At 38.4% G+C, this 27,382-nt stretch overlaps 1 protein-coding gene across 1 annotated transcript; it reads right to left on the minus strand.

Moving 5' to 3' along the window:
* Nucleotides 1-875: 875 nt before the first annotated feature.
* On the minus strand, nt 876-16,528 carry LOC306844986 (LIM domain transcription factor LMO4). The gene is made up of 5 exons (XM_079377458.1): nt 16,151-16,528; nt 14,004-14,244; nt 7,377-7,473; nt 6,907-7,062; nt 876-4,125 (listed from the first exon to the last, which is right to left on the minus strand). Exons 2-5 carry the CDS (start codon nt 14,237-14,239, stop codon nt 4,117-4,119), a joined length of 498 nt encoding a protein of 165 aa, XP_079233584.1. The 5' UTR covers nt 14,240-14,244; nt 16,151-16,528; the 3' UTR covers nt 876-4,116.
* Nucleotides 16,529-27,382: the final 10,854 nt, after the last annotated feature.

Genomic DNA, 27,382 nt, shown 5'->3' on the forward strand with positions numbered 1-27,382 from the left:
TGACCATGCAGCAGGTTCAAAAAGAACACAGATGCCCCATTTCCAAACTACTACACACCTCTATTCACAGAACAATATATCACACTCTCAGCACCTATCAGAGGAAAGGCCTGCAGTGATTTTTTTTTTACTTCCTGTTCTTAATCCTTTCTCTTTTAGTCTGTATGCTCCCTGTCTTCAACTAGCAAGCTGTGACCTGTTCAAATATCACAGCATTACAGGCCCAAACATGCCAAAGCCTATTCATTCGCTGCTAAGAGATTCTCTTCCTATCACTCGCTCTCATTCATATATCTTTTCAACAAGAAAATTATGCATTTTATTGTCTCCAACTATACCATTCTTCAAACATCTACATATATGAAACAATCCTCTCCTGACCAATAATTTGACTTTACGTGCTTATTAAACTATTTATCTCTTTACTAGCTTCTATTCTACAGAACACACATTTTGAATCAAAGGGAAGCTTTCTTTGACCTGTTTCTCCCTGCGCAGCAAAGCATTTGTGTGGCTCCATTGTGGCGGCTTAGCTCCATTAATTCGCCGCCTTCTGCCCCACATCAAAGCCATGTCTGACATATAGATTATGAGTGTAAAAATTATGTTTTTTGAAATATGTCACTCACTATCTACCATTCACTAAGTTTTGCTCTGGGAGTGGAAAACATTAATGTTTCATGTTAACATTCCTCATTCATACCACATTGTAAGCACAGCAATTGAAACAGAGCTAAAATCAAATAAACCGTATATATATATATATATATATATATATATGAGTGTGTGTGCGTGTGTGTGTGTGTGTGTGATATTTCTAAACAAAGCCCTTTTACATGAAAATATTTTAATTAGAAAAACATGAATGCTGAAGAAATCTTGAATTCATTTCCGTTTATTAGGATCAATTTACTCTGGTAATTGCTTTAACATTAGCAGATAATTGTCACATACATGGCCCTCCTGTTTGCAGTTAAAACACTAAATTGCTTCAACAGATGTGAGTCTGACCTTTGTTCCACTGAAACAAGCTAGCTGCTTTCAAGTATCTAAGCGATGTAATGCACATATACTGACGTGTCTAAATATAACATGAAAATAATGACAAAATGTTATAATCATCACGACCAATGTAATTATTATCACAACTGTTCCTATAACTGCTGATATTAGGAGAGCTGTTGTCCAACACCAGCTGTTGTTGGACTACAATCACCTGTTGCTCATAAAAGTATTTTGGAGATCCTGTATCCGTTACACATTATGCACGTGGTAAAAATAACTAAGAGGACACTTTTAAACTTGAAGGTTAGATGAGCATTTGTACCGATCAGCAGACAACTGCTACTCTTTCACAAGAGGACCGCAGGTCTTTTCAACTCGCACAGAAAAAGGCATTTGGAGCTCTATGATTTTCCTCTGGAATGACTTTGTTCAGAGTTATTTAAATGTACTTTAGCTCTATTCTCTCTACAAAAGAGACCAAAAGACATTCCTTGAGTTTTACAACTGAGGCAAACTCTGCTAAAGCACTTAGGAGATGGCTGTGTATTTAGACTGGCTAATTTGAATTCCTGATGCACTGAGAAAAAGGCAAACCCTTGCACCTGTTATGACTACACTTTCCATGTTGCTTTAATAAAGGCATTCAAAGTGCATTTCCAGATAATAACTGTACATGATGCATTGAGATGTTTTGTGCTCTCACACTGCAGCACTGGTGTTCTTAAACATCTCCCTCAACACATTTTGAGCAACAGATTGGCAGAAATGTAGCAAGAAAAATCAGAGGGAGTCTCTCAGCATGAACGTACTGTATATGAACACTGAATATTTCGCCAAAATATGCATATTTTGTGTTTCAGGTCAGTAAGTATATGGATAAAAAACATTTTTGTAGCAAGATCTCCTCAACTAAACACTTAAAAATAAAGGTTATTGGCATCTTTTCATGAAGAACCTTTAATATCCATGGAACCTTAGGTAACACTTTAGTACAGAGGCCAATTCTCACTATTAACAAGTTGCTTATTAGCATTCCTAAAGTATAAGCTGTTTATTAGTACTTATAAAGCACATATTGTGCATGACCATATTCTACATCCCTAATCCTATCAAATACCTAAACTTAACAAAAACCTTACTAACTATTAATTTATTGAGGCAAAAGTCGTAGTTAATGGTTTGTTAACAATGAGAATCGGACCCTAAAATAAATTGAGAACGAAACTTTCTATCACACAAATGGCTCTAGATTATAAAATGTTCTTCACACTACCAATAAGTAAAATAAAAATAAAATTGTATAAATACATAAGAATTCTTTAACAATTGTTCACTGAAAGGGACTCTGGGGAACCCAAATGGCATTACTACCAAAAAACGAAAACAACGAGCTAAATAAAATTGAATAAAGATATAGTTTTATACCTTACCACAGGCTGTAATAAAATGCTATAACAAAATGATGGATATGATGAAAGATTGTCACCATGCTCCCTGTCCACCTGTCTGACAACTGAGTGATGATTATAGCCGAGCATTCTGGGAATGCAAATCAGGCCCTCATCATACCCATTAAGTCGAGCAACAGCTTCAAACGCCGATTTGTTCTGCAAATAGACCATTCAGTGCGGGCCCAAAAAGCTGCAACACCTTTCTCCCTCCCTGCGGTAATTGAATCTTCAAAGGGGCATTTCCACCCCCTGTGCTTGTCCGCCACAAGGACCGTGGAATGAATAGCATGTTCATATGAAAAGAGAAGAAAGTATACATGTTTATCCATGTTCAATTAGCCACCCCGTCATCTGCATTCATAATTACAGCAAAAGAACATGGATAGACACAATTAAGGAACAGAGAGAAGGCACCGCATTTAGGGAGGTTCATAAAAAGAGCATAGTTTTGCTAATGAGCACCATTATCAAGAGAAACTCGACAAGATGAATTACTGAGATCATACAAATCCTTTGGTCTCCTGATGGAAAATTGGTTCTTTCAGATACTGTACATAATTCATATTGAGTGATTTCAGAGAAGAACAGATGTTTTAAGAGATTTAGGACTAACCCAAGGTAAATTCATGGCGCTTGAAACACATAGTCCACATACTTCACTGAACATAAAAACAAATTTTCAGTTCAGCTGCCAGCCAAATTTCACAGTGACACAGAAATGGAGTGAAAGATTTCAATAGGATTAAAAAGGGATGTTTTTAATCTCATTTTTTATTAATTAAATACACCATATTGGAGCAAATGTCTCTGAAAATATCACAAATAGAATTCTCTCTCATTCTGCATTTATAGGTTGACAGCTATGAGCTTCATTTTTTGTTTGTTGCGTGATTTCGGGTTGGAGGGAAACGGGAATAGGGTTAGCTGCTGTGTGTAGTATGTACGGTAGCCACAATGGGACAAAAACATTTACATGCATACATACTGTACATGGTAGTTTTACAAATACACCAAGAGTGTTCATGATTTGATTTCCACAAAAAAGCCACGGATACTTCTTTGAACCCAGTCTTCAGGATTTTTTATATCATCCGAAATGAAACACATTCCCTTTACAACATCTAAAATATAGAAAGAGAAGATACCATGTTGTGAAGAAAAGGAGAATAGACAAGGTAGGACAAAAATATAAAGGAAAAAAAGAAAGTCAGTATTCTCCCACTACATTTTCAAACAAGTGTTATGAAAGCAGATTCAAAAATTGCTGCAGTGGATCAGCTTCATTTGTCATTTTAATTTCACCCTTTCTGTCTTTTTTTTTCTTTTTTACCCAAAAACAACGTCCTCCAGCTGGTCTCGCTCTCTGTGTCAGTCTTTTGAGTGCCTCAGGATCAGAGGTCTCGCCTAGGTCAGTTCATAGAGTCCTCAGTATTCCCCCTCCAGGGCCTCATGGGTATTTTCCATCCATGATTCAGGAGTTTGGAGTAAAGGACGGGAAAGGGGGGCTCTGGCTATTGCAGGTCAAGGTGGAGCTCAAGCCTGAGATTGGCGCTCTGGTTTGGAGTAGTGGAACTTTGAGAAAAGGATTGGGGTGGGGTCCTGACAATGAGCGAGGGGCTGAAATGAAGGCACACATCCTGCTTTGAGCAACACCGGCATTCTAACACACCTGGAGGGCAAAGAGAGAAACCAGTTAGACACACTTAAAAAGAAAAAGAAAATTACGACCAGTAAATGGGTCGATGGCAAATTTTGTCAAAGTTGAAAAAATGAAAAATCTTTAACAAATGTACTTTAAAACATCAAAAGTTGATTATATTATATATGATTATGAAATGACTTTGAAAACATTAATACACTATGTAAAAAAAAAACATTTATTGACTACATTTCATGAAAAAGTCATGTGGTGTAACTATCAAATCTAAACTAATAACATTTTCCGTACGTTTTTTTTTACAACTATAAGTATAATAAAATATATATTCTCACTTGCCCTGTTTTAAAAAGGTCTAATTATCTGATATTTTAAGAGACTTTTTGGTTCTGTCTATGGTTTCATGTTTTTTTTTTGCACTCTGGTCACAATCTTATTACAGACCTTAATCATGTTTAACTTCTAAAAAGGTGTAGTCAAGTAACTGGAAGTATGAATGTGTCTGACCCAAATGAACTAAATGTCCATTTTGCTATAAATTACAGTCAGCAAGTTTTGAAAATGAAATTCTTAAAAATAAAAACAATTTAAAAAAAAAAACTGTTGTAGTAACTCTAACAAATTGTCTTATAAAAAAAGTCATATAATATAGTAACATCTTTCAATGGGAGTCATAAAAATGGCATGTTCTCTTAAATAACATACTCCATTTCTATTGTCAAATGAAGACCGCCAGCTCAGCTAAAGCCCCCTGCTTAACTTATTGATCAGTAAGGCTTTCGAATCCATCTGCCGCCCTATTTCCTCTGCATTTTAAGGGCATATTGTAAAGTTAGTCTCTTTTTGTCTCATTTTTAACAATGATGTGCCACAGTCCCCAGGGTGTTAAGTTCTTGCGCAGCCAAGACAATTATCCCAATATCCAAGCGCAGCGTTCCGCTTTCACAAACAGTCACAGCAAACTTTTTACCCCTAACATTCTCCTTCCTTTTGTTTTTTAAACATTCTAGGGGGCAATTTGCTTTTCTCATCTTACCTCAAGTTACTAAGGGGTTTCAGGCTACTGTAATAGTAATTGCGAGCCCCCCACGCCACCCCACATTGGAGGGCTAATTAAAGAGACAGAGGCAGTGAAGGTTTGGATCCCTTGGGTTCAGGCTCAGCATGAGAAAGGTAATTTGTCTGTCCTGAACAAAGAGATTAGGGAGAAGCCGGGGAGCTACTTAATAAATGAGCATCAAATGTCCTCAGCCGTGGACACGGACAGCACCAATTATGTCACCATGAAATTGCACATAATAAAAACAATGGCTGCCGGACGAGGCCTCGTATCTGTCTAGGGAAGCGTTCAGTCGGTTCTCTCTCTCTCTCTCGCTCCTTTCTGTATTGGCTTGTTTCAGCTCCCAGCTTATTTCTAAAGGTTCAGAGGAGAATTACAGCAAACTTCAAAATTTGAGCAGAGAAACCGCACCACAATCTCATAAATTACAGAGTTTCTTTAAGAATAAGTTTCCTAATAATGATTTGAATCTCTCTGTACCAAGCGAAAACACAACTGTTTAAGCATTTCCTGAGGACACGTGGACCTTCTCTGTTCCTGCTAGCGAAGAGGGGCGTCTGGGTGTATTTAAGAACTCTCTCTCCGCTATAATTAAAGCAGCAAGGCCAATATTCAGATTGCATTTTAGCATTAATAATTCAACTGTTTTCACTACAATTGATGTCGGCACATAAATAAACAATGAGGCCTCATATTTACACAGCGGCAGCCGCCGAGCGAGAGCAGGGGAGAGGAAGGAGGAATGGAACTATGGGGGCTTAAACAGACTTTTAAAATTAAGCTTGATAATGCAAAGGCTTTCAATTTGAAACGCAACATGCTCTTGAAGCTAATTTGTAAAAGTGACGATGCCTTAAAAGGCCTCTAACGGAGCACCGAGCTTAATGGAGCTGTTTCCCCGCTCACTACGTCTCTCCTCTAACTATTTTTTTCCCATTGAAGGTGAAATAAATGTTCACTAGGAAACTCGACAACTGTCCGATCTCTCTCGTATATGCTCTCACATCCCCCTTGTCTCCATATCAATACTGATTATGTGTCACTGAGCTGTTATTTTCAGTGCTGCAGAGTAATACAATCGGCTGGTGGCTGACTACACAATGAAGTCTTATTGCAGACAGTCCCAAAGGCGAGAAGGGGAATTAGGTAAATAATTTGCCTGCTTGGCGTCTGGTTTTGTTTATGTAAAGCTTGCTGTGCAGCGTCGGAGGAGCAAATAGTCAGACAGAACTGTGGCGGTGAAAACAGAGATGAAAATGGGACCGAATCTTTGACGCCAGCTAACGTTTTTGTAAAAAAAAAAAAAAAAAAAAAAACATTAAACCAAACCAGATTAAGAAATGAAAACACCTTTTGTTGTTGAGCAAAGTGGGTGCCAGGGTTTCCCGTTTTGTAATCTTATGGATGGCAAATGAACTATACATAATCAGTATTGAATGTGAATGTGTTAGGATTTGGAAGAAGGAAATAATTTTGATTGATCTCATTTCAGCAAGTTAACATTAATTGTGATAAATGAGCTTCCAGCCAGGATGAATTACACTTGTCCTCTAGACCTTACTATGGGTTAGATATACAGTAATTTTACAATCTAAATAAAACAAATTAAAAGCAATATTTTGATTAGTGACTGACTGAATGGTGTGTTTGGCTAAAAAGAAAAAGTGATCCTGAACCTATAGCAGAGGATTTTAAGTGTGAAGTTTTGATAGCAGACAGATAGCGGCTCTCACTTTCTGGTCAGGCAGTAGAGGGTTAGTCTGCAGTGAACTCAAATGGCCGTTGATGAGTGCTGTGGGTCTGTCGTGTTCGCAGAACAAGCTGCCGTTGATGTAGTGAAACCTGTCACCAGGGACCAGTCGGTTCCGGCAGGTAGAACATGTGAAACACTGCAGGAGACAATGAAAAAGACTCCATTACCCACAATTCTCAGCACATTACATCCCATCTCTGATCAATCTCTGGACAAGTTAAATCATTATCCATTATCATTATTTCCTACAGGGATTCTACATGGGCATTTAACACAGTTGGAAAGACTGACACAATATTTTTGGTATTGAATTTGGTATCAATAATAGGCTATTTTTATAGAGAACACCATCAAACAATCATTGAAAAGCAGACTCTATGGAGTGTGAAAGGATTCTGTAGTGCAATGAAGCATTTAATTCTAGAGCAGCTGTGGTCACTTAAAGATTACCTTGAGATGGTACACGTTTCCCTGTGCCCTCATAACCAGTTCACTGGCTGGGATGGACTGACCACACGCACTGCACGCCCCACTGTTCCCAAATAACCTGTGAAAAGAAACAGAGACATGTTAGTATTGTCAAAATAAGAGAAAGTGTGAGAGCTGAATCTGTCTTAGACAAAGTCTTCAGTGTCAAATGATCCTTCAAAATTATTCTAATATACTGATTTGCTGCACAAGAAACATTTCTTATTATTACCACATTTGAAAACATGCTGCTTATATTTTTTTGTGGAAACTGGAATACATTTCAAAAGTTCAAAAGAACAGCATTTATGTGAAATAGAAATATTTTGTAACAATATAAATGTTGATGAATTTAATGTGTCCTTACTGAATAAAAGTTATGGGTGTCCCGGACTAAAGATTTACAAAGTCAAATCGGAATTTTCGAATCTTGCCGATAGTCGACTGACTGAATTATATGTTTGGGGACGGGGCAAAATACATTAACAAGAGTCAGACATTTGACAACAACCATAATTACTGATGTTAACACACAGGGAAAATGTGTAACGGACGCCTCACAGATTCAAAAATAATGTTTTATTTTTTGATTAAAAGATTTAACATTAATTGTCAGCGAAACCCTACAACAGTGCTCTCATTATAACGTTATGTATATGACAGTAGTTATTAATATTCTGCATTTCTGTTTTGAGCTGCGCACGCTGAAGATGACTCCTTTTGTGGACGCCTTCCTCATGCAACAACGTGCAGAAACACGCCAACCAAACTCTAAAAATTCACAGCATATTAATGTTATGTATATGACAGTCCAGTCATAGTTATTAATATTGTGCATTGTTGTTTGTCCTGCTCACGCTGAAGAGATATTCACTGTAGCACTACAATAAAGTGCTTGACTCAACCAAATGCATCTTTTACAAGATAAATATACATGATATAAACCGGCTGAAATATTTTGAAATCACTTGTACCCTACCTAATCGAAAAAATCCAGTCTATCACTCTGCCTGTGTCAATTTGAGTCTTGTTAAAGATTTAAATCCTTGTTACCAAGATGCTACTCTGTCGGTCACGGATTATGGAAAGTGAAACTTAAATCTATAGGGGTGGTTGGATTTATTCATGTACGTTAAAAATATTTATTTTCAGAATCTTATTTACAGCATTATCTTAATAGGCTGTATATTAACTTATTGGGAGAAAACCGGTAGTACTATGTGAAATCACCCCCATATAGCCAAAATGGCATGATCATAACACCTATGCGAATATTCGACTATGAGATTTGAAGTCGAATCCGGCTCCTCCTATCGAAGCATCAAATCTTCGACTATTCGGGGTCAGCCCTAATACAAGTATATATTTATTTCACACAAAAAAAAAAACCCTAATCTAAACTTTTAAAAGGTGGTGTATTAGGCATGTGGACTGATATTACAATACTTTATAGTATTTTATTGCACTTTCTGAAGCTTGACAGTCATGGTCACCATACACTCATTGTATGGAAGAGTGCAGCCTTAACATTTTTAAAAACTTCTCCATTTGTGTTCCACGTTTGAAAGCAAGTCTGGGTTTAGAACATGAGGCCGAGTAAATAACAATAAATGAGTTTGATTTGAAACAAACCACAACAGACATGCATTACACAAGGTACTTATTACCACTGACACTAATGAATACTTCTATGTGCATCAAAAAGGTTTGTTAACCTGTTTGGCCTTGTTTTACTGTAAAAATGAAATCCTTGCAAGGACAGGTTAAATCATTTCAATCCTGTGTCCGGGCCTCCTTTTCTCCCTCTCGCAGTCTTTCTCCCTCTCTCTCTCTCTCTCTCTCTCTCTCTCTCTCTCTCTCTCTCTCTCAAATGCACACATGCAGAACAAATTACATCTTCAATATTCTGATGTAGGAAAAATAAAATCATAGTAATATCGGCAAACCAAATGAAAAAATCCTGCATCCTGTCCTCCAAAAGCCTCTGCCACTGGGACTAAGTATTACCTTTGGTGTCCATTTTTTTGCAACCTAATAATAACCTAGAACATAAGCAATCAGAGCCTAAGAATATTTGATTGTACATCTAAGCGGAGACACAGCGCTTTTGCCATTAGGACTCAAGCGAGTGCTCAGTCACTGCCGCCTTTCCATTAGAAACCCTCGGCTACCCAGGTTGATATATAATGTGCATGGGTTAACCTTTTCAATCATGGTGTCAACACTTTAGATTTGCTTCTGCTCATCTCTTTCGTCCCTAACCTTCCCTCTCTCTCCCTCTCAGTCTCTTGATAATGAAATGCTTGCTCCTGCTTCCTTTCTATCTGCCTTCTGAGTCCACAATTTAGATTACTTCATCTTGCCGAGCAACAAACTGAATGAAATTTCGATTTGAGCAGAAAGTAATTTACTGGGATCTGGACCCATTTGTCATCATATCTCACTGGCTGTTTGCTCTATCACTGCACTTTTCCTATGCAATCAAATAAGACCACAGCATCTGACAAGCTCCAGAGAGAGAGAGAGAGAGAGAGAGAGGGAGAGAGGGAAATATGAGGAAGGAAGCAAGAAAGAAAGAGACCGTTAGAAGGACAGAGGGAGGGAAATGGGGAACGACCACAAAAGGATAGAGAGGAAAGTGATGAAGGAAACGTTGGGTGTCACAGAGTGTTTCTCGTGTACACAGTTACAGATTAACCCAAGAGTTCACGGATGATTTCGTCCCCCAAGATACTTCCAACTCGTAAAATGATAAATGCGCATTGTGCGGATCCCGATATAACATCACGGCATGCACGTGTGAACGTGTGCGTTCCGACATCAAAACAGCTGTCACCTGCGACGTTTTGCATACACGTATGGCGTTTATAGATGAGCAAGCAAAGCTTTAGAGTTTCTCTTCAGCAGTGGCTGCAGGGTGAGGTGGGGAGGAGGGGAAAACAAATTTGGCTGTGGCATCGATTGGAGCAGCTCAATCAAAACTCAATTTCAAACGTAATTAGCTGTAGGCTTGTGACAACAGCGCGGCTTCAATGGCGTCGATGGGCCAGTCATGCTAGGCAAATGTCAGTGGGGAAGGTCTTTAAACGCCGCAGTTTGATTCACCTGTAAAATAACATCTTCCCCTGGCCTTGAGAAAGCAATATGCCTCGCCACGACGTGCGCTTGATTCAACAATCCGCACACCTAAAGCGCTCGCACCTAAATTTGCTTACAAGCGCACATTATTTGGGATCCGGGCTCAGAGTGCGCTCCCCCTTTTAATTGTCCTGGTGCCTTTCAGAGGAAAAGCGTGAAGAATCTCCAGGCAACCTTTTTATTTTCTTGCCTCTCTATACGTAGCGTAGCAGGTTAATTATTTGAGCAGGGGATGGCTGCTGATAGCATTTGATTTAAAGGCCTGAAGGCTTTAGGTGCTCAATTAAGTTGCTATCAGTCTGCTCCTCACCTCTAATGGTCTCTCTTGCCATTGAACTTCTGTGCTGACGAGGGGAGCGTAGAGGAGCGATATCACGGGTCACCATAATTAAGACCAAGGGACTCTTTAATTGCAATGACACCAACAGTTTTGGCTTCCTTCTCCTGAAATCAGCCCTCTCCTTTGTTGTTTTCTCACTTTCTAGGTATTCAGCCCCTTGATCAATCAGAGGAGGAGGATTTTGTCAGCGGAAACATTGCGGAATGCTGATTTATTGACTTGCTCCGTCTCGGAACGGGCGGAATAAAGAGGGGCTACAATCTACGGCTGTCTTTCATTACGAAAGCAAGACAAGAAATCTGTCTGCACTCCATAGGCGATGTCTAGAGGATTTAATTTGGATACCAACTGTGAGGTAAAATACAACCTAGCAGGGCTGTTTTGGGCCATCTGGCAGAAGCTCGGCCTCTTAAGCGGAACCTTTTGAGTGGAGTGATGTAAGTTGGTACAACAATGATTTCTGCAACACAGTCCATTATAAAAATGCCTCTCAACATTAGTAGCCAAAGCACCTTAAAAGCACCGGGCCACATTGATACTTAAGCAGGGCTTTGCATAATGGCAATGTTACATTAGGGAGAGAGAGTGAGAAAGAGAGGGAGAGAGAAGGTGGGTGGGGGGGAAGGGACGAGTAGGGGGAGATTTCACGGCAAAGAGAGCGGCGGGCGGAGGGGACTGAAAGCAGCCAAATGACACTCGGTTAATTCAGAGTAACAGATCTAGTCCCAAGTGGATTGAAGGCCTTGAATTAATTCTGTTATGACAAATCAAGATAAACGTTTCCCCTAAATTGCATGCGATTTAATTAATTTCTGAGATCCAAGTATTTCCTGGTTTAATAGTTCACTTGCTCCCGTGCTGTCATAGTGCTTGAGTGGGCAGACTTCAAAGTGATATTAAATAACCAACTATTAGATTTACCTAGCACGTTCTATTGGAAAAGTGCCATTTAATTACCTGGCTCTATTCAATTAAAAGGACAGTGTTTTTCCCCCCAACCTAATGGTCACATGATTGCTCTCTTCCCAAATTTATTCCCTCTTTCTCTCTGTCTCGGTTCTCTCCGGCTCACACAAATATCAGCGATGGCTTAGGGACAACATGATTTCCAATGAGTCCCTCCTGCTTCTCTGGAGCTAAAACTGCTGAAATCTACAACTCGTGGCAGTTGCCCTTGTGCTAAGCACTGGTGGCCTCGAGCTGAGTGGTATCAGAATCCTATCATGCCATGTCATTTTCCCCCATCTGCCATTAGGGAAAATGGGATGCGTTTTCGCTCGCGCCATCCCAATCAATCGCTAAGCCTTTTTGCATCAGTGGTATTAATATAATTCTGAATATGTAACTTTATTATTTACACAGCCAGGGCAATTTAATAATCCATTACAAAAATAAGGCAGGCCCCTTTAAAATCCCCTAAGGGGACTGGCCTTCGCAATAATCCCCTCTTCTCTCTCTCTCTCTCTCTCTCTCCCGCTCTCTCAAAAGCCAATTTGGTTAATTAAATGTTTTGTTTGCAATGTGGCTCTCATTCATTTCGGACATGTCATTGGAAGCAGATAGGAGCCAGGCACTAGATCTCATTAGATAAAACCCATCAGGACTAAAGGAAAATGGAGGGGGACTCTAATTAAAGCTTTTAATTGTGTGGACTCACTGTCAGATGTTATTTTTCCCCTCTCTCTTATCTCTCCTCAGATCACAGGCTCGCGCAAGCTGTGTTTTAGCTCCGTTCTCCCGCCCGATGCACTCTCATTACAAGGAGAAAGGTGTAGCTACTTTTCCCTCCCTGCTCGTTTTAATTAGGCTCGCAGGCCCGATTCTAGAGGACAGTCTTTTGGACTTGATCCCTTAAGATCAGGTGAAGTGGAAAGAGTGAAGGCACTCTTCACATTTGGACTGGTCGTCTCAGGTTTGCTCTGGTTGACACCTGTTGTTCCAGCCTGCCAGCAGCAGTGTCAGTGCGAGGCTTCGTCGAATTATCCAGGGCGAAGCACATGCCAAGGTAAATACTCACTAATGACTGCACTTCTGCCAAAAACAGTCTTTTCCGGCAGGAAGAGCTGAATATATCATGGATACTTCATTTTATGAATTAACTTTTAAATTGCTCTGGCTGTTTTAATAAGAAAAATATAGGCGTTCCATTATCAGTGATGCTCACACAGTGTTTTTCCATCCCTCAAAACCAAAGAAATAATCCAAGAAGACTGCAAACTTCTCAATGCAAGAAGTTATGGAGGGCTTTCTGTTTGCCCTTGCAGAGGTCAAGGCGTTGAAGGATCAGCCTTGTCAAATCAGGCCATCCACATCAGCTGAGTGAGACTGCTGTGCCGTCACCCCGCCACCGCTTTGGGTGTCAGACTTACTTGCATAAATATTTAAAAAGGGTCTTTTTGATAATTAAATGGTCTCTTTGTGATAAACAAAACATGCTGGAGAGGATGTGAAAAGTCTTTTAAATTCCTCCAGAGTCGAAGGTCAGCTCTGCCTTACCAATCAAGTTTTCTAGCATCTCGTAAAGAAAACACACACACACACGGTCCTAGTAGCGCAGCTCCTTTTGCTTAAGGATGAAATATGGCGAGAGCCACAGACTTGCAGATGTTCTGGAGAAAGAATCTCCTTCGTCTTCTGCTCTGTCAACATGTCAGTGGCTTGACCTCTTTTTTAAGAGTGTCCCGTTGAGGGTTTAACCAGTGCGTTTTAACGAGGGCCGCTGACGGCACAATCTGAGACACATGTTCTCAATGGAAAATACGCTCGGCTCCGTGAGAAGCTTGATGGCTTGTAACTTTTTCCTTAATATCTTTTTTTTTCTTGACAACCATCACTTCATCTAATCATTACATGCCTAATGTCAGTTCATGTGGTCTTTGGACTGTCATAATGTCCAGATGTATGAACTATCTGAAGTTTGGCTTCAAAGACCATGAAAAAGGAGCTGAGCAAAGCTACACTATCCTCAAAACACATTACTGAAGACCCCTTTTCAAATTAATTTCACAAGTGCAACAGAAATCTGAAGGAACTTCAAAGAATGCCTTTACAAACACAAAAAGACATTCCTCAAACATGTGAATATGGTTATGATTGTGATTATGACGTTTAAATTCATCAATGCAGCTAACCTGATGTAGTCGTTTCTACATAGGATCATGCCACTCTTGGTGTAGCAGGATGTGCCGATCTCTCCGAGCTGGGCCTGGCAGCAGGAACATTTCAGGCAGCGGCTGTGCCAATAGCTGTCCATGGCATAGAGCAGAAAACGGTCGGCGATCTTTCCCCCGCATCCCGCGCAGCGCTTCCACGACAGAGATCCTGCTCCAACAGGTGGGGGCTGGGCACTTCCTCCAGGGTTCACCATTGTGTCTGCAGAAACATAAAGAGACAGCCGGGATACGCGGTTAGAACTGGTTGTCAATCAGGAGTTAAGAAGTTTAAGTTGTTTTTTTTTTCTTAACACATTCTTTGGAAAGCCCCTTCAAAAATAAATTATAACTATAAACCGCATACATAAAATGAAAACAAAAAAAGAACAGTGTCCCTAAAAGTATTCAAATATCATCAGCATTACAATACTCCCTATCTTACAAAGTCAGCACACTAGAGTTTCCTGGACTTCTGACAGAAGTTTTGTCCATGCAGTATATCTAAAACACCTGGAGCCTGAACAGTGACCCAAAACATTGAATGTTTTCAGAGGCACGCTTCCTAAAAGCTCTTTTGAAATAATTGAAATGCATATAATGCCTGCAAGCAAGTCTGAGAATTGTTTTAAGTGGCAGGCTGTCCTTGATCTTTATCTAAGTGCTGAAGTCAGCTCCTTTGGTCCATTTGTGATAAATGTCTGTTCGCTGATAACATTAGAGTCGCTGGAACAATTAAAGAGGTGCTGGCTTTTGTTAGGTTGTCTACATTGCTTTTAAACTGCATTTATCTCAACATGATGGTTAACATGAGAAAGAGAAAGAGAGAAACCCAAGTGCAACTGTGGCCAGAACTGGGGCAGTTATTTGGGGAACCTTGAAGTTGTATGAACCGACAGAGGTTGACATATTCCACACGCTTTCACTAAGGTTATCAGATGACGGATTTCCAGCCTACATCATGAAGAACATTCAGCAGCGTTCGCTTTGGGGACTGGTCACTGCCGCGTGAAATTACCCCCCGTATGCTGGATCATTCAGCATATGCGAGAATCAGCTAATGCCGGCCCACAGAAATATCTGCTTCTGACAGAAATCACATTAACCACGAACCCTCATTTATGATTGCAGTTCTGTACTTTGCTCTGTTGATCCATCAGTACCGCATGCGTGCACTTCTGCTCCATCCTTCCACTAATACATCTGAAATTTTAAACTTTCCCAGGTTTCATAAGGAGGACTGCTGGACCGAAGTGGGAAAGATTAAAATTTAAGATATATTCGTGGAAGGCTGTAAGCCAAATCTTTGTTGAAAGGTAATTAGAGGAGAAGAGAGAGGCGGGGGGTAGAAAACATTGCACTGAGAGAGAGAGAGAGGCATTCAGTAACCCCATTAGTGGAGGCTCTTAGGGACAAGCAATACCTTAGTGCTGATTAAATCTAAAGGGAGATGAATCAGAGACCGAAAGTGACTCCCCCAGATAAATAAGATCGGACCATCGTCAAGTTTCATTCCCAGTAAGAGGGAAGAGGAGAGATTTGAGAAGAGGGAGGGGGTGGCTTTTAAGTCAAATGGGCAAACTCAAGTAATTACACGGACAGGCAATTTAAGCGAGGGGATGTGCAGAAATATAAAACAGATCAGCAGCCGATGGCCAGTAATACAGATCGCAGTCCTGGCGCCTAAATACAGCTGCTCCTACCACAACACACAAGGCACCGCAAAAGATACAGAATAGCACTTATGTTATGGTTGGTATCATCTGTACAGCACGCGAGCACTTCTGCTACACTATTTTGATTTAACAAACACAAAACGCCTGTCATTTCCATCGAGCTTCAATCTAAACGTATGATGCAAGTAAACACACAAGCGCAACACTCTTGTCCAATACACTACATTACGGTCTCTAGTTATTACGTTATTTGTTACGCGCGAGACATGCAACACAAATCACATTTACAATAAAAACTTATAAAAAAATAATAACTGGCATCTTTATGCTTAACTTACATTTCACTAATCTGGCACATTATTTGTGTCGATCCGTCACAAATGTGTCTCCCACTCGCGACATGAAATTACTATTATGCATAACATAAAAAGTGCTGTTGTGAAATGTACTCACCTATTTGAAATGCAATGGTTGAATGGTTAATGAAAAATGTATAGCAGTCTGTTTTGTCGGCAGACAATAAAAATAACGCGCACAGTCCAACAAACTCACAAACGGAGCGCGTGCATGAATACTTCTCACTGCTGCGAAAGAGTGAAGCAAATGGAGTTTTCAGATTGTATTTCCACTGTTGCCGTCACCTTTTCAGATGTTCTGGTTATCACTGGAAAGATCGGCTGCGGTTTTGTTAAACGAGGGTTCGGGAATGTCTTCTGTAATTTCCATAGATGAAGCGAGCGCCTCTGTTTGTAACTGTCCTCTGCGCTGATGTCTCGCCGTTGCTTGTCGCTTGTGATCTACATGTGTCAGTGACAGAAAAAAGCCCAGAGTAAACCTCCTCTCACAGGATGACGTCAATCAGGCCGCGGCCAATCACGACGCACCCCATTCAAGCGGAATGACAAATCAGCCAATAAGAAAAAGGCGAGATTGACTTAGACACACACTGTTCAAAGGGGGAAAGATTGCGGTTGAGTGGGCTCTTTCTGCTTTTTGAGGTTGGATAGGGCAGTGGTTCTCAACCGGGAGGGCCAGGACCCACTAGGGGGCCTCAGTAAATGCCCTTATTACTACAAAGAAATTGTTATATAAAATAATAATACCATTAAAACACAAAATCTGCTACCAATATACGAGCGTCATATTTCCCACTTTGGAGAAAAAACAACTTTAAACTGTTAGCTATTTGAGCAGAGTAGTTTAAATTATGAAGAATGTCTGCAGAAACAATTCTCTAGTAGCTACAAAACAGATTTGTATTGCATATTTTGTCGTTTCATGTTACAGGGAAAGAGTAAATAAGATTTATATATATATATATATATATATATATATATATATACTGACAGTCCTTGGTTCTGTTAATAAAAAGTTTGAAAACAAGCGTGTTTTTTGTTGTTGTTGTTGTTGTTGTTATCACAACAGCAGACCTACAGGAGGAAAATCAAGGCTGTGTATAGGGGCAAATATCAACAAAAAAGAGGGGACCACTGAATTACTGACATACGGAAATGGCACAACCTGTTTTACAAGTAAGCAGTAAAATTCTCTTAAAAAGTTTTTCCATATGAAAATAATAGTACTACTACTACTACTAATAATAATAATAATCATAATAACCTTCTGTATTTACTATAGTGAAAAAACTATACTACTGACTAAACTACTGAAAGTGAATTTGGTTTCATGGGTAAAAATTCAGATCCAAGTCACGCTTATGTTCCTTATTACAGTGGCGCCATCCACTGGTAGAAAGAAGAACTACAATAATAGATTTTGTTGGTACAACTGATAAGATTTTCTCCTGTACTGAGACTTAATGCATATAACCGGAATAAATTCTGAAAATAATCTACAAGAATTTCATTAATTTAACTGACTGACTGATCCCAATATGTCACAACATTTTAAAACCCTAAGAGATATTCTGTTTACTAACAGCTTTCCTGAATTCGCCAACATCCACAGATTTACCTTGAAAAAAAATATTTTCAACTAAGGCATATAAGAGAAATGGCTGTTTGTATATTTTCGTGGGTACACATACCCAGAGATTAATTGTTTGCTAGGGCAATGGTTCATCTAGGGCTGCATATTGCTCATGTTCCTGCATAGAAGTGATTAATTTGTCACTTCACAATTAAAGAACCTGAAACCACCTAACAGCCTTTTTTTCTGCCAAAAGGCCTATTCATCTCAGCGAGACTAAATTTCTTTAAGATTTACTTACAAGTGCACAGTAACTAGCAGCGTGTAAAGGCAATGTGTAATTGTTTTCTGTCATGAAATTAACACATTTAATATTTTAATAAAATGACCGCTCTTTTTTTTTTTTTTTAATGATATCTTCATAATAGTTTCCAATTGATTTTCATTTGTCACTCTGAAAACTGTCTTCATTCAACGTCCCAGCCGGAAGGAGCAAGAAGTGAAACGTTATGTGATATTCTACTGAGTTTCAGTGGGCAGCTAATCTTTACGAGACAAAACTGTGTAATTATGAGTTGCCTCTGGATTCATTACTAAGATGTACATTGTGTAAAGAGCCTCCTATACCAGATACTAATGGTTTAATTGTCGTTGGTCCTGGCTGATTGCAGCAAGCAGTTTGATTTCCCTGCAGGAAAGGTAACTCTATTTCTCACAGGATTGGGCTCAATTCTCTCCAACAAGAACAATGAGCCAAAGATGGCAAAGAATGTATTTTCCACAAAGGAATAATTAATTTATCTCAACTATTAAAACTAGTGGGAAATTATGGGATGAGTCTGAATGGGGGCCTCAGAGGAAAAGCTTTGTTTGTTCTTGGGCTGTTTTAATGAGCTTTTCACAAATGGCCAAGAAAAATTACTTCTTTCTCTTCTCCTTTTGCAATATGATTGTCACACACAATAATGAGGAGGGGGTGCTTAGGGGATCCCATGGAAAAGAGCAACACCAAGCCCTTGATCTCCTGATGTCCTATCGTGAATCCTCCGCATCTATGTTGTGATTACAAACAGCACAAATAGAACAGAGGAACAGCACTGTTTAAACAGCAGCAAGAGAGAGTAAGCGATGGTATAAACTATTGATATCCCCACAGAGGGAGAGAAAGAGCTCATGATGAAGTTTGTGTCCTCTGGGGGAAACCAATTGAAGCCGGTAAGAGATATAGAGTATTCACCGTGATGCTTCATTTCAAATAAGAACTGGAATAGGACAAAACACAGTGTTATTCCGTAAGACAACATTCCCATACACTGTTACAATATAGCCGAGTTCGTGTCAAGGCCTTGCATTAATACAGAGATAATGGATTATTGATTGGTAAATACAAATGCCTTTTATAAAATGTTGGAGGGTAGTGGCTGAACACTGATACTTTTCAGTGAATTCAGCATTGCAGCATTGAGTTCCCAATCAGCAAACTGCCCTTCATTGAGGGCTGATCTATGGCCAAATGAAATGAAAAGTCAACTGGCTAGAAATGGTTTTTCAAATGTGAATTCAACGGTGCCTGAGGTCTTTGCTCTCATATCATCTATGTGAGGATATGTTGCTAACCCTTCTCCGTTTTCCATTATGTGTACTTTACCCAGGTGAGTGTAGCATGCCTGCAGCGGCTAGATGGGTGGCGTGACACTGAGAAATATTGAATTGTATATTTCAAGACAGATTGTTTGCTCTATACGCTCATAAAGATGGAGAAAAAATCTCAAAGTAATTTCTTTAATATGCTGTTATTGACTGCTTTGATCAATCTTGTGTCAGCAGCGAGCAAGTAAGTGAGCTTAATTAAATACAAATCGATAATTCCTTAACAAATAGCGCATGGACTTGAGAAACAGACCCAGCAGAATTAATTGGGGAGCATTTGTGTAGCTAAACGTTTGGGAAACTTCATCAAGAATTCAGCTCTCCATCTTTAGCGAACATTTATACATTATGCATGTCATTTAAATGCAATTAGAGGTCCTAATATGTTAATCTCTTTCATTTATTTGCCAAAGCTTTTTTGTAATTACATTGTTGTAAACAATGATAAAACTGTGTCCTCATGCATGCAATTGGATAATTGACTACTCACAACACATTTAGTAGATTAGACTAAAACTATTATACAATCATATCTGGGAAACTGGCTGTAAGATGCCCACTGTGTCTTAATTTCCAGTCATTGGTAGCTGATGTAATGGAGAAACACATACTTATGGGTGATTTGTAATGTAGTATGTGTGGGGGTTTTAATTTTAGTTATTTTTATTTGCACAGACAGGAAATGCTGGGGCCCGAGACTTAAACTCCCATATGATCACAACAGCTTAACAAGTGTTGCTAACTGCTAGGCCACAACAGGGTTGCCAGGTTTTCACAACAAAACCCACCTAATTGCTACTCAACAGTGTTTCGAGGGGGGTCCCCCAGTAAAAATGGTGTACCCAAGAGCTAAATATCACGTTTTTGAGGTCGCTTCAACCAGCGGACATGAAAACAACCCACGGCAACAGTGTTAAAGTAGCCCAATTCCACAGACTTGACAACACTGGGCCACAGATCTAACATATTTTCCTTGTTTTAAATTGTGTGCATAAAAGCTATACTATGTATTTTGGTATGTGTATACAAAAGTTGGTAGCACTTTATTTTACAGTACGTGTACTTCCCTGGTACATACATGGCAAATATCTTGTACCTACAGGCAAAAGAGTGGTAACACAAGGCAATTACCTGAAGTGCATGTACATGGTAACAAATAAGAAACATGGCTGTACTTAACAGTCGTACATGCATGGTAATTAGTTTGTACATACAGACACGTGTGGGTAAGAACGGACACTTACAGATAGTGCCCGTACATGGTAACTAATTAGATACTTTACTGTACTTACTAATGTACGTATATACATGGTAAATATGTAGTACTTACAGACAAGTGGATACAAACAGGCACGTCCTTACAGTGTCCGTATATGGTAACTAATAAGACACATTACTGTACATACTAATGGTATGTACATGGTAAATGTGTAGCCCCTACGGAAAAATGTGGTAACAAACAAGACACATACTGTACTTGGTAGCACGTGGTAAATATGTAGTACTTACAAACAAGCGTGTGTTAATGTTAAATTGCTCTCCACAACAGTGCTTACAAAGTTTGAAGAATTGGTAATTATTGTGTTATGTTTATGTAAAATGGTGCACTTTATTTTACAGTCCTAATTCTATATACTTACTGTGTAAGTACTGGTGTATGTACCTATTAGTTAATGTACAGAATAAGTTATGAGGTACTCAAGTTGGGGGTATAAACATGGACCAAGGTACTTATTGAGTAATTGATGGTAGATGTACATAGAAAGTATATGGAAATAGGACTGTAAAATAAAGTGCACCATTTTACATAAACATTACACAGGAATGACTAATTCTTCAAACTTAGTACTACATATTTACCACGTGTACACCAAGTACAGTATGTGTCTTGTCTGTTACCACATAATAGCACATTTTTCAGTAAGTGCTACATATTTACCATGTACCATGTATGTACAGTAATGTGTCTTATTAGTTACCATATAAAGATACTGTGAGGACGTGCCTGTTTGTACCCACTTGTCAGTAAGTACTACATATTAATACATAGTATAGCTTTTATATTTACAGTAAAGTATCTAATTAGTTACCATGTACAGGCACTACCTGTAAGTAACCGTTCTTACCCACACTTGTCTGTATGTACAAACTAGTTACGACTGTTAAGTACAGCCATGTTTCTTATTTGTTACCATGTACATACACTTCAGGTAATTGCCTTGTGTTCCCACTCATTTCCCTGTAGGTACAAGATATTTACAATGTATGTACCAGGGAAGTACACATACTGTAAAATAAAGTGCTACCCAAAAGTTTGATTGACAACAGTACCATTGCCATTTTGAGAACTAAATTTGACATGAGGTAAATCTAAATTAACATTTTCCCACATACCTATAACACATTTCTATTTACCAAAATATCTATTAAATATATGAGTTAAATTATTGCAGCTGTGATTGCCATAAATTCAAAATACTGTGACAAGTTTTTCTCTATTACAGAATGCTGTATTTGTACTTAATATTTTGCAGCGGTGCACAGTTTTTTTTATACGAGAATACAAAAAGTATTCTCGTAGCTTTGTAAAATTACAGTTGAACCCCTGATGTGACATGGACTGTTTTACCGATGTCCTTATACGTCTTATAGCTTTGGAACAACATGAAGGTAAGAAATTAAAGACATATTTTTTATTTTTGGGTGAACTATCCCTTTAAGACATAATAGATTATGTTTGTGTGAATACTTAAAAACTGTAATTCTGTGTATATATTTATCGGGATTGTGCACTGTCAAAAGCCTTTATGCGCATGCTTTGGATGACAGTCAGCGTGAGAAACGAGCAGAGAAAAGGTACTCCTCTTGGAAAATGGAAAAATAAAGATAATTTTGGATGTTTAATTACTATTTGGAGCACTAGACGAGGGCTTAATGAACTAATTTTTGTGAAAACCTCAAATTGTTTTGCCTGTAGCTCAAAATTAGCCCCTCATTTTGCCAGCACTGGTCACATATAGTAAGGAAACTTATAATTAATAGTTTTTTTTTTCTGTTGCATTTTTACATCCATTTTATGTTAAAATTACAAACTTTCTTTTGAAGTATACAACAAGCTCATTAAAGAACTGATCACATGCAGGGCTACCCAAGGGGATCAGAGTTAAATAACATAATAATTTTGGTGAGATATTTTATTATGAGCCATACTGTGTTGTATAGGTGCAGCTTTTTTATGTCCTCTTGACCACACACACAAAGACACATTGCCTAGCCCTCCCTCCGTAGGGCCCATAATTATGCTGATCAGAACAGCCACGGCCCTCGAACAACATCACTCTAATGAAAGCTCGCTAATCCTTAATGAGTCGCTATGTCTTGTGATAAATTTCATAATTATTCAACCCAGCGCGACGGGAGACGAAAATTCATCAGTCAAAGCAAATTAGCCCGGCTCCATTATAGTGCAGCGTCTTGTAGAGACGTTCACTTTATTAGGCCTCTACAGCCACCGCAGTAATTGGGAGCATATTTCACTTGGCTGTAGCCCCACTTCATTCAAGGACTGCTTTTATCCTTTTATTTACACCGACTCCCTTTCTAAAATGTTTTGCAGCTCATACCTGCATGAATCTGAGTATTTCACAGTTTTTGAGAAGAGAAAAGTGGCCAAAGCTTGTAGATCAGCAGGGTTACCCAGGTTTGAAGACTTACTTGGTTATCACATTTTAGTCATATTCCCATCGTATTTATAGGCTGGCACAGAACGACCGCTCAGTATAACGTTTTCTGATTTGTACAATACAGTGGTCTTTAGTGTTTCAAATGTTTAAGGTAAATAAAATTTATTAAAATCAACAATACAGTTCTAACAATAAATAAATTAAATAAAAAATATTATATTATTTTCTTAGTTTTGTTTGGGGTTGAGTAGCCCAAAAACCAACCAATCAATCAATCAATCAATCAATCAATCAAATCAAGATAAAAATGAAAAATACAAAATAAATAAATAAATATAAAAATATTATTCATTTAAAAACAAAAAAGGTGTGTAATTAAAGTATCAGGTTGTATTATGAATTATAAATGAAATCATTAAAAAAATGCCATTGTACAAATATTAAAAATACACTGTATTTATGTTGTTTCTACATTAATTTGAATATTGAATATGAAATTATTGCAATTTAAAAGTATATTTAAAACCTTTAATGTTAGGTGGGGTTAATCACGATTAATTTCGCAATTAATTTCATAAAAAATGTGTGATTAATCAGTTAATTTTTGAATAGATTGAAAACACTACTATATATATATATATATATATATATATATATGTGTGTGTGTGTGTGTGTGTGTGTGTGTGTATATGTTTTTAGAGGCATACTTTAAAAATAATAATAATTTTATTATTTTAATATTAAAAAAAGTTTTTTAAAAACTTAAGTAAATTAATTTCATGCTCAAAAGCCACAGTCAATCACAACAGAACATTAGGGTGTTTAAAAAAAAATAAAAAATTCTAAACAAGCTCAAAGTATCAAGTCTCAAGTATTATCCATGACTATTCTCTTCCTTTTCATGTAAGACATCTTCAACAGGCTTCACCTCTCATCCACTCTAATTACCATTCTTTCTGTCATTAAGAGCTTCTACCTCAGGAAAAGATGAGAAAATGTGATTTCCCCAGTTCTCTAATGCTGATTAAAATGAGGACAGTATGAAAGAGGGTATTGTCTCATTGTGTGCGTGTGGGGTGAGGGGGTTTAGCTGCAAGCGTATGTGTCTGTAGATCAGTGGCTGCAACAGGAGGGATAATTTCGCCAGGATGATGGACATTAGGGCGCCCCTCACACACACCAACCTTGTTTGTTCTTCGACTGCCTTAGGGTGTGTGCTCGGCGGGATTCCTCTCCCACTCATGCACACAACCTGCAGACATGTCAAACGAGCAGAACTGGACTTGCTGAGTCACTCACACATTAGTCCATAAATCACCAGAATAGAGTTCATATTTACAACAAAAAAGGGCCTTTCAGAATCAGTGCACAGTAAGAAAAAAATGGTTATTATGATGTGCACTCGAATGAGATGGAAGACTCTAGAGGCCTTGAAAAAGCTGTTTTAGTGTACACTGAGTGGGTGCCATCAATGCTGATATCACATGACCAATCCTGTGATGCAACTGACAGACCTACTTGTAATAATAACAACAATAGGTTTACTTCTATAACATATTTTTAAGCGCTTAAGGTGCTTAACAACATTTTAAATGTTTTTGAAAGAAATCTTATGCTCAACAAGGCTGCATTCATTTGAACAAAAATACAATAAAAAAATTATATTGTGAAATATTATTACAGTTCAAAATAAACTGTATTTTTATTTATTTTAATATATTTTAAAATACAATTTATTTGAGTGATGGCATAGCTGAATATTCATCAGCAATTACTCCAGTCTTACTAAAGTGTCACATGACAAAATACTGTATCACAAAAACACAGTAAAAATTATAATATTGTGAAATATAAATTACTATTATTATTATTATTTGAAATGAATTGTTTTAAAGCCAAAAATTCTAACCAAAGCCAAATTTTCAGCAGCCATTTCTCCATTCTTGCTCCAGTGTCATGTGATCCTTCAGACATCATTTTAGTATGTTTAATATGCTTATTTGGTGCTCAAACATAAGTAAATAAATACATAAATACAATTCTTATCATCATTAACAGTTGTGTTGCTTAGTATTTTTGTGGAAATTGTGACTGTTTTTAATTCTTTGATTAATAGAATGTTAAAAAGAACAGAATTTCTTTGAACTATAATTACAGAACAAACAGCTTGTGTCATTTACTTCAAACATCCACACCAGTAGGTGTCAGCATAAAGTTCAAAATCATTGGCATAAAGAAAGCCAGGGAAACATAAACAAAAACTTAGGCCTGTTGAGTGTACTTTTAAAGTTAAAATGTGTATATTACATTTTGTGCATGAACATCAGAGAAAAAGAGGACTGAGTTGATAAGATGAATGGTTTGAACAAATGAATTCATGAGAAACAATGCAGCCAGAGCTCAAAGGACTCCAGTTACAAGGTAGCTAAGTCAAGGCCGGGCTAGGGATGAATCCACTGTTTGCCTACAGTAAAGGCTACACAAATGATGAGCAACACTACACATGGTAATAGTTTAAATGGATTTTCTTTGACTTTTGTCTTATTTTCTCCATACGTTGTCAAATGTGTCAAAACCAAATTCAAATTCCTCAACATCAAAAAATATCAACCTTCTCATTATTCATTTGCCATGCCAAACAACATGCACCATTCAGAGAAGCAAACATTTGAAAGGTTATATTCTCACAAATCCCACAGTTTTCCTTGGTGCCAATATGAAATATGTGGTTAACGTGGTTAAGTTCCAGTAGAAGAGTTGGATTTCAGAGGATGTGGTGCGTTTGGTGTGTTTGTGTGTGAAATCCCTTCAGTCAGACCGTATCATTTGACCAGGCTAATCTCCTCTTCTTACAGCTCATTACAACTATGTTTGTACAAAACAATGGCCCAAAGTAAAGAAAAAAGCCACTGTGAGGCTGAGCTGATTGGAAGGTAATAAAAAGTGAAAAAGGACAAAGTGAAAAGGCAATGCACACACTCGCTCTCACAAACACAGACTGAAAATAGCATCCTTATCATCCCTGTTTCATTTAGATTTGATTACTGTCGGATTATAATGCAATCACAACACTGTTTGAGAGGTAGCTATGGGAACCGTGTATCTCGCCGCAGATCTTAATTTAGGTTTGAACACTCCAGATCACTTAGATACAAGAGACGAGGGGGATGGACAGAAAGGAACAAGGGCGCGAGAGGAGGTGAGAGGTATACTGGGAATGAGGCATGGGGGGGGGGGGACAGGACGTGGAGACAGGCGCTTTCTTGTTCTTTCTGTTGTATTTCATATGCGATTCAATTTGTCTTTCAGGAGGAAAATCAATTTCTGATGACAATCCTGTGTGCTGCACTGAAAGGCAGAGAGTTCCTGAGTCCTGGGAAAGTTGCTGTTGGAGACGGAGGCTAATCTTGGCAGAATGAATCATTCACGCTCTTATTTGGACATCTGTGTTAACATTTTCCCCCCCGATTCCTCCCCTCCCTCATAAACTCTGCCCGACTGGTGATGGTTTCATTAGAAGTTTTTGCAGGTGGTTGAAAGTTTGGTGGGACGGGAATATGATGATGCCAACTGGCTTGAATTTCCTTCTTAAAGATACATACAACTTTATTCTTAACAATAAAATTATTTGATTTAAAACATTGTATATATGTATACTACTTTTTATTCTATACATCAATTGTATGATTCAAATGTCAGTTTTGAACTGGTGAATGCATTTATGTCCATATAGTGCTGTAACCATGGTGATGCTGAACTTGACCATGGCAAAGGAAAGACACTGCAAACAGTGTGCACAAAAACAATGACTTGAAAGCACAGAATGTCAGATCAATGGAAAGTTAATTAATGAAGTGAGCAGAACTGCCAGATGCTCTTGATTCCTATGGAGCATGTTCTTCATACTGCTGCAAGACACAAAGAGAGGCTCCTTTTCATGATTCTCTATGGCTTGCACCTCTTTTAATTTCATGTTTTTATTAATTTAAGAAATAGCATAGAAAAAATAAGCATCTAGACCAGAAGGTAAAAGGAATTGCAGCTATAAAAAAGATATAAAATATGTAGCCTTAAAGGGATAGTTCACCCAAAAATGAAAATTACCCCATGATTTACTCACCCTAAAGCCAACTTATGTGTATATGACTTTCTTCTTTCTGACGAATACAATTGGAATTATATATTTTTTTTTTAAATGTCCTGGCTCTTCCAATATTTATAATGGCAGTGAATGGGGGCTGAGATTTTGAAGCCCAAAAAAGTGCATCCATCCATCATAAAAAGTAATCCATGGGGGGGGGGGGGGGGGGGGGGGGGGGGGGGGGTGAATAAAGGCCTTCTGAAGTGAAGCGTTGCCTTTGTGTAAGAAAGTCATGGCCAAAAATATCGGCACCCTCGGTAAATATGATCAAAGAAGGCTGTG

Source organism: Barbus barbus, assembly GCF_936440315.1.
Source record: "Barbus barbus genome assembly, chromosome: 25".
NCBI lineage: Eukaryota > Metazoa > Chordata > Actinopteri > Cypriniformes > Cyprinidae > Barbus > Barbus barbus.

What these genes read in the sequence shown, in the direction of transcription:
- LOC306844986 (XM_079377458.1), bottom strand. Translation starts at nt 14,239, where the DNA reads ATGGTGAACCCTGGAGGAAGTGCCCAGCCCCCACCTGTTGGAGCAGGA. An exon ending in TGTAGAAACGACTACATCAG is followed by an intron (nt 7,474 to 14,003) that starts GTTAGCTGCATT and finishes TTCTTTTCACAG; the next exon opens with GTTATTTGGGAACAGTGGGG. An exon ending in GAAACGTGTACCATCTCAAG is followed by an intron (nt 7,063 to 7,376) that starts GTAATCTTTAAG and finishes TGTCTCCTGCAG; the next exon opens with TGTTTCACATGTTCTACCTG.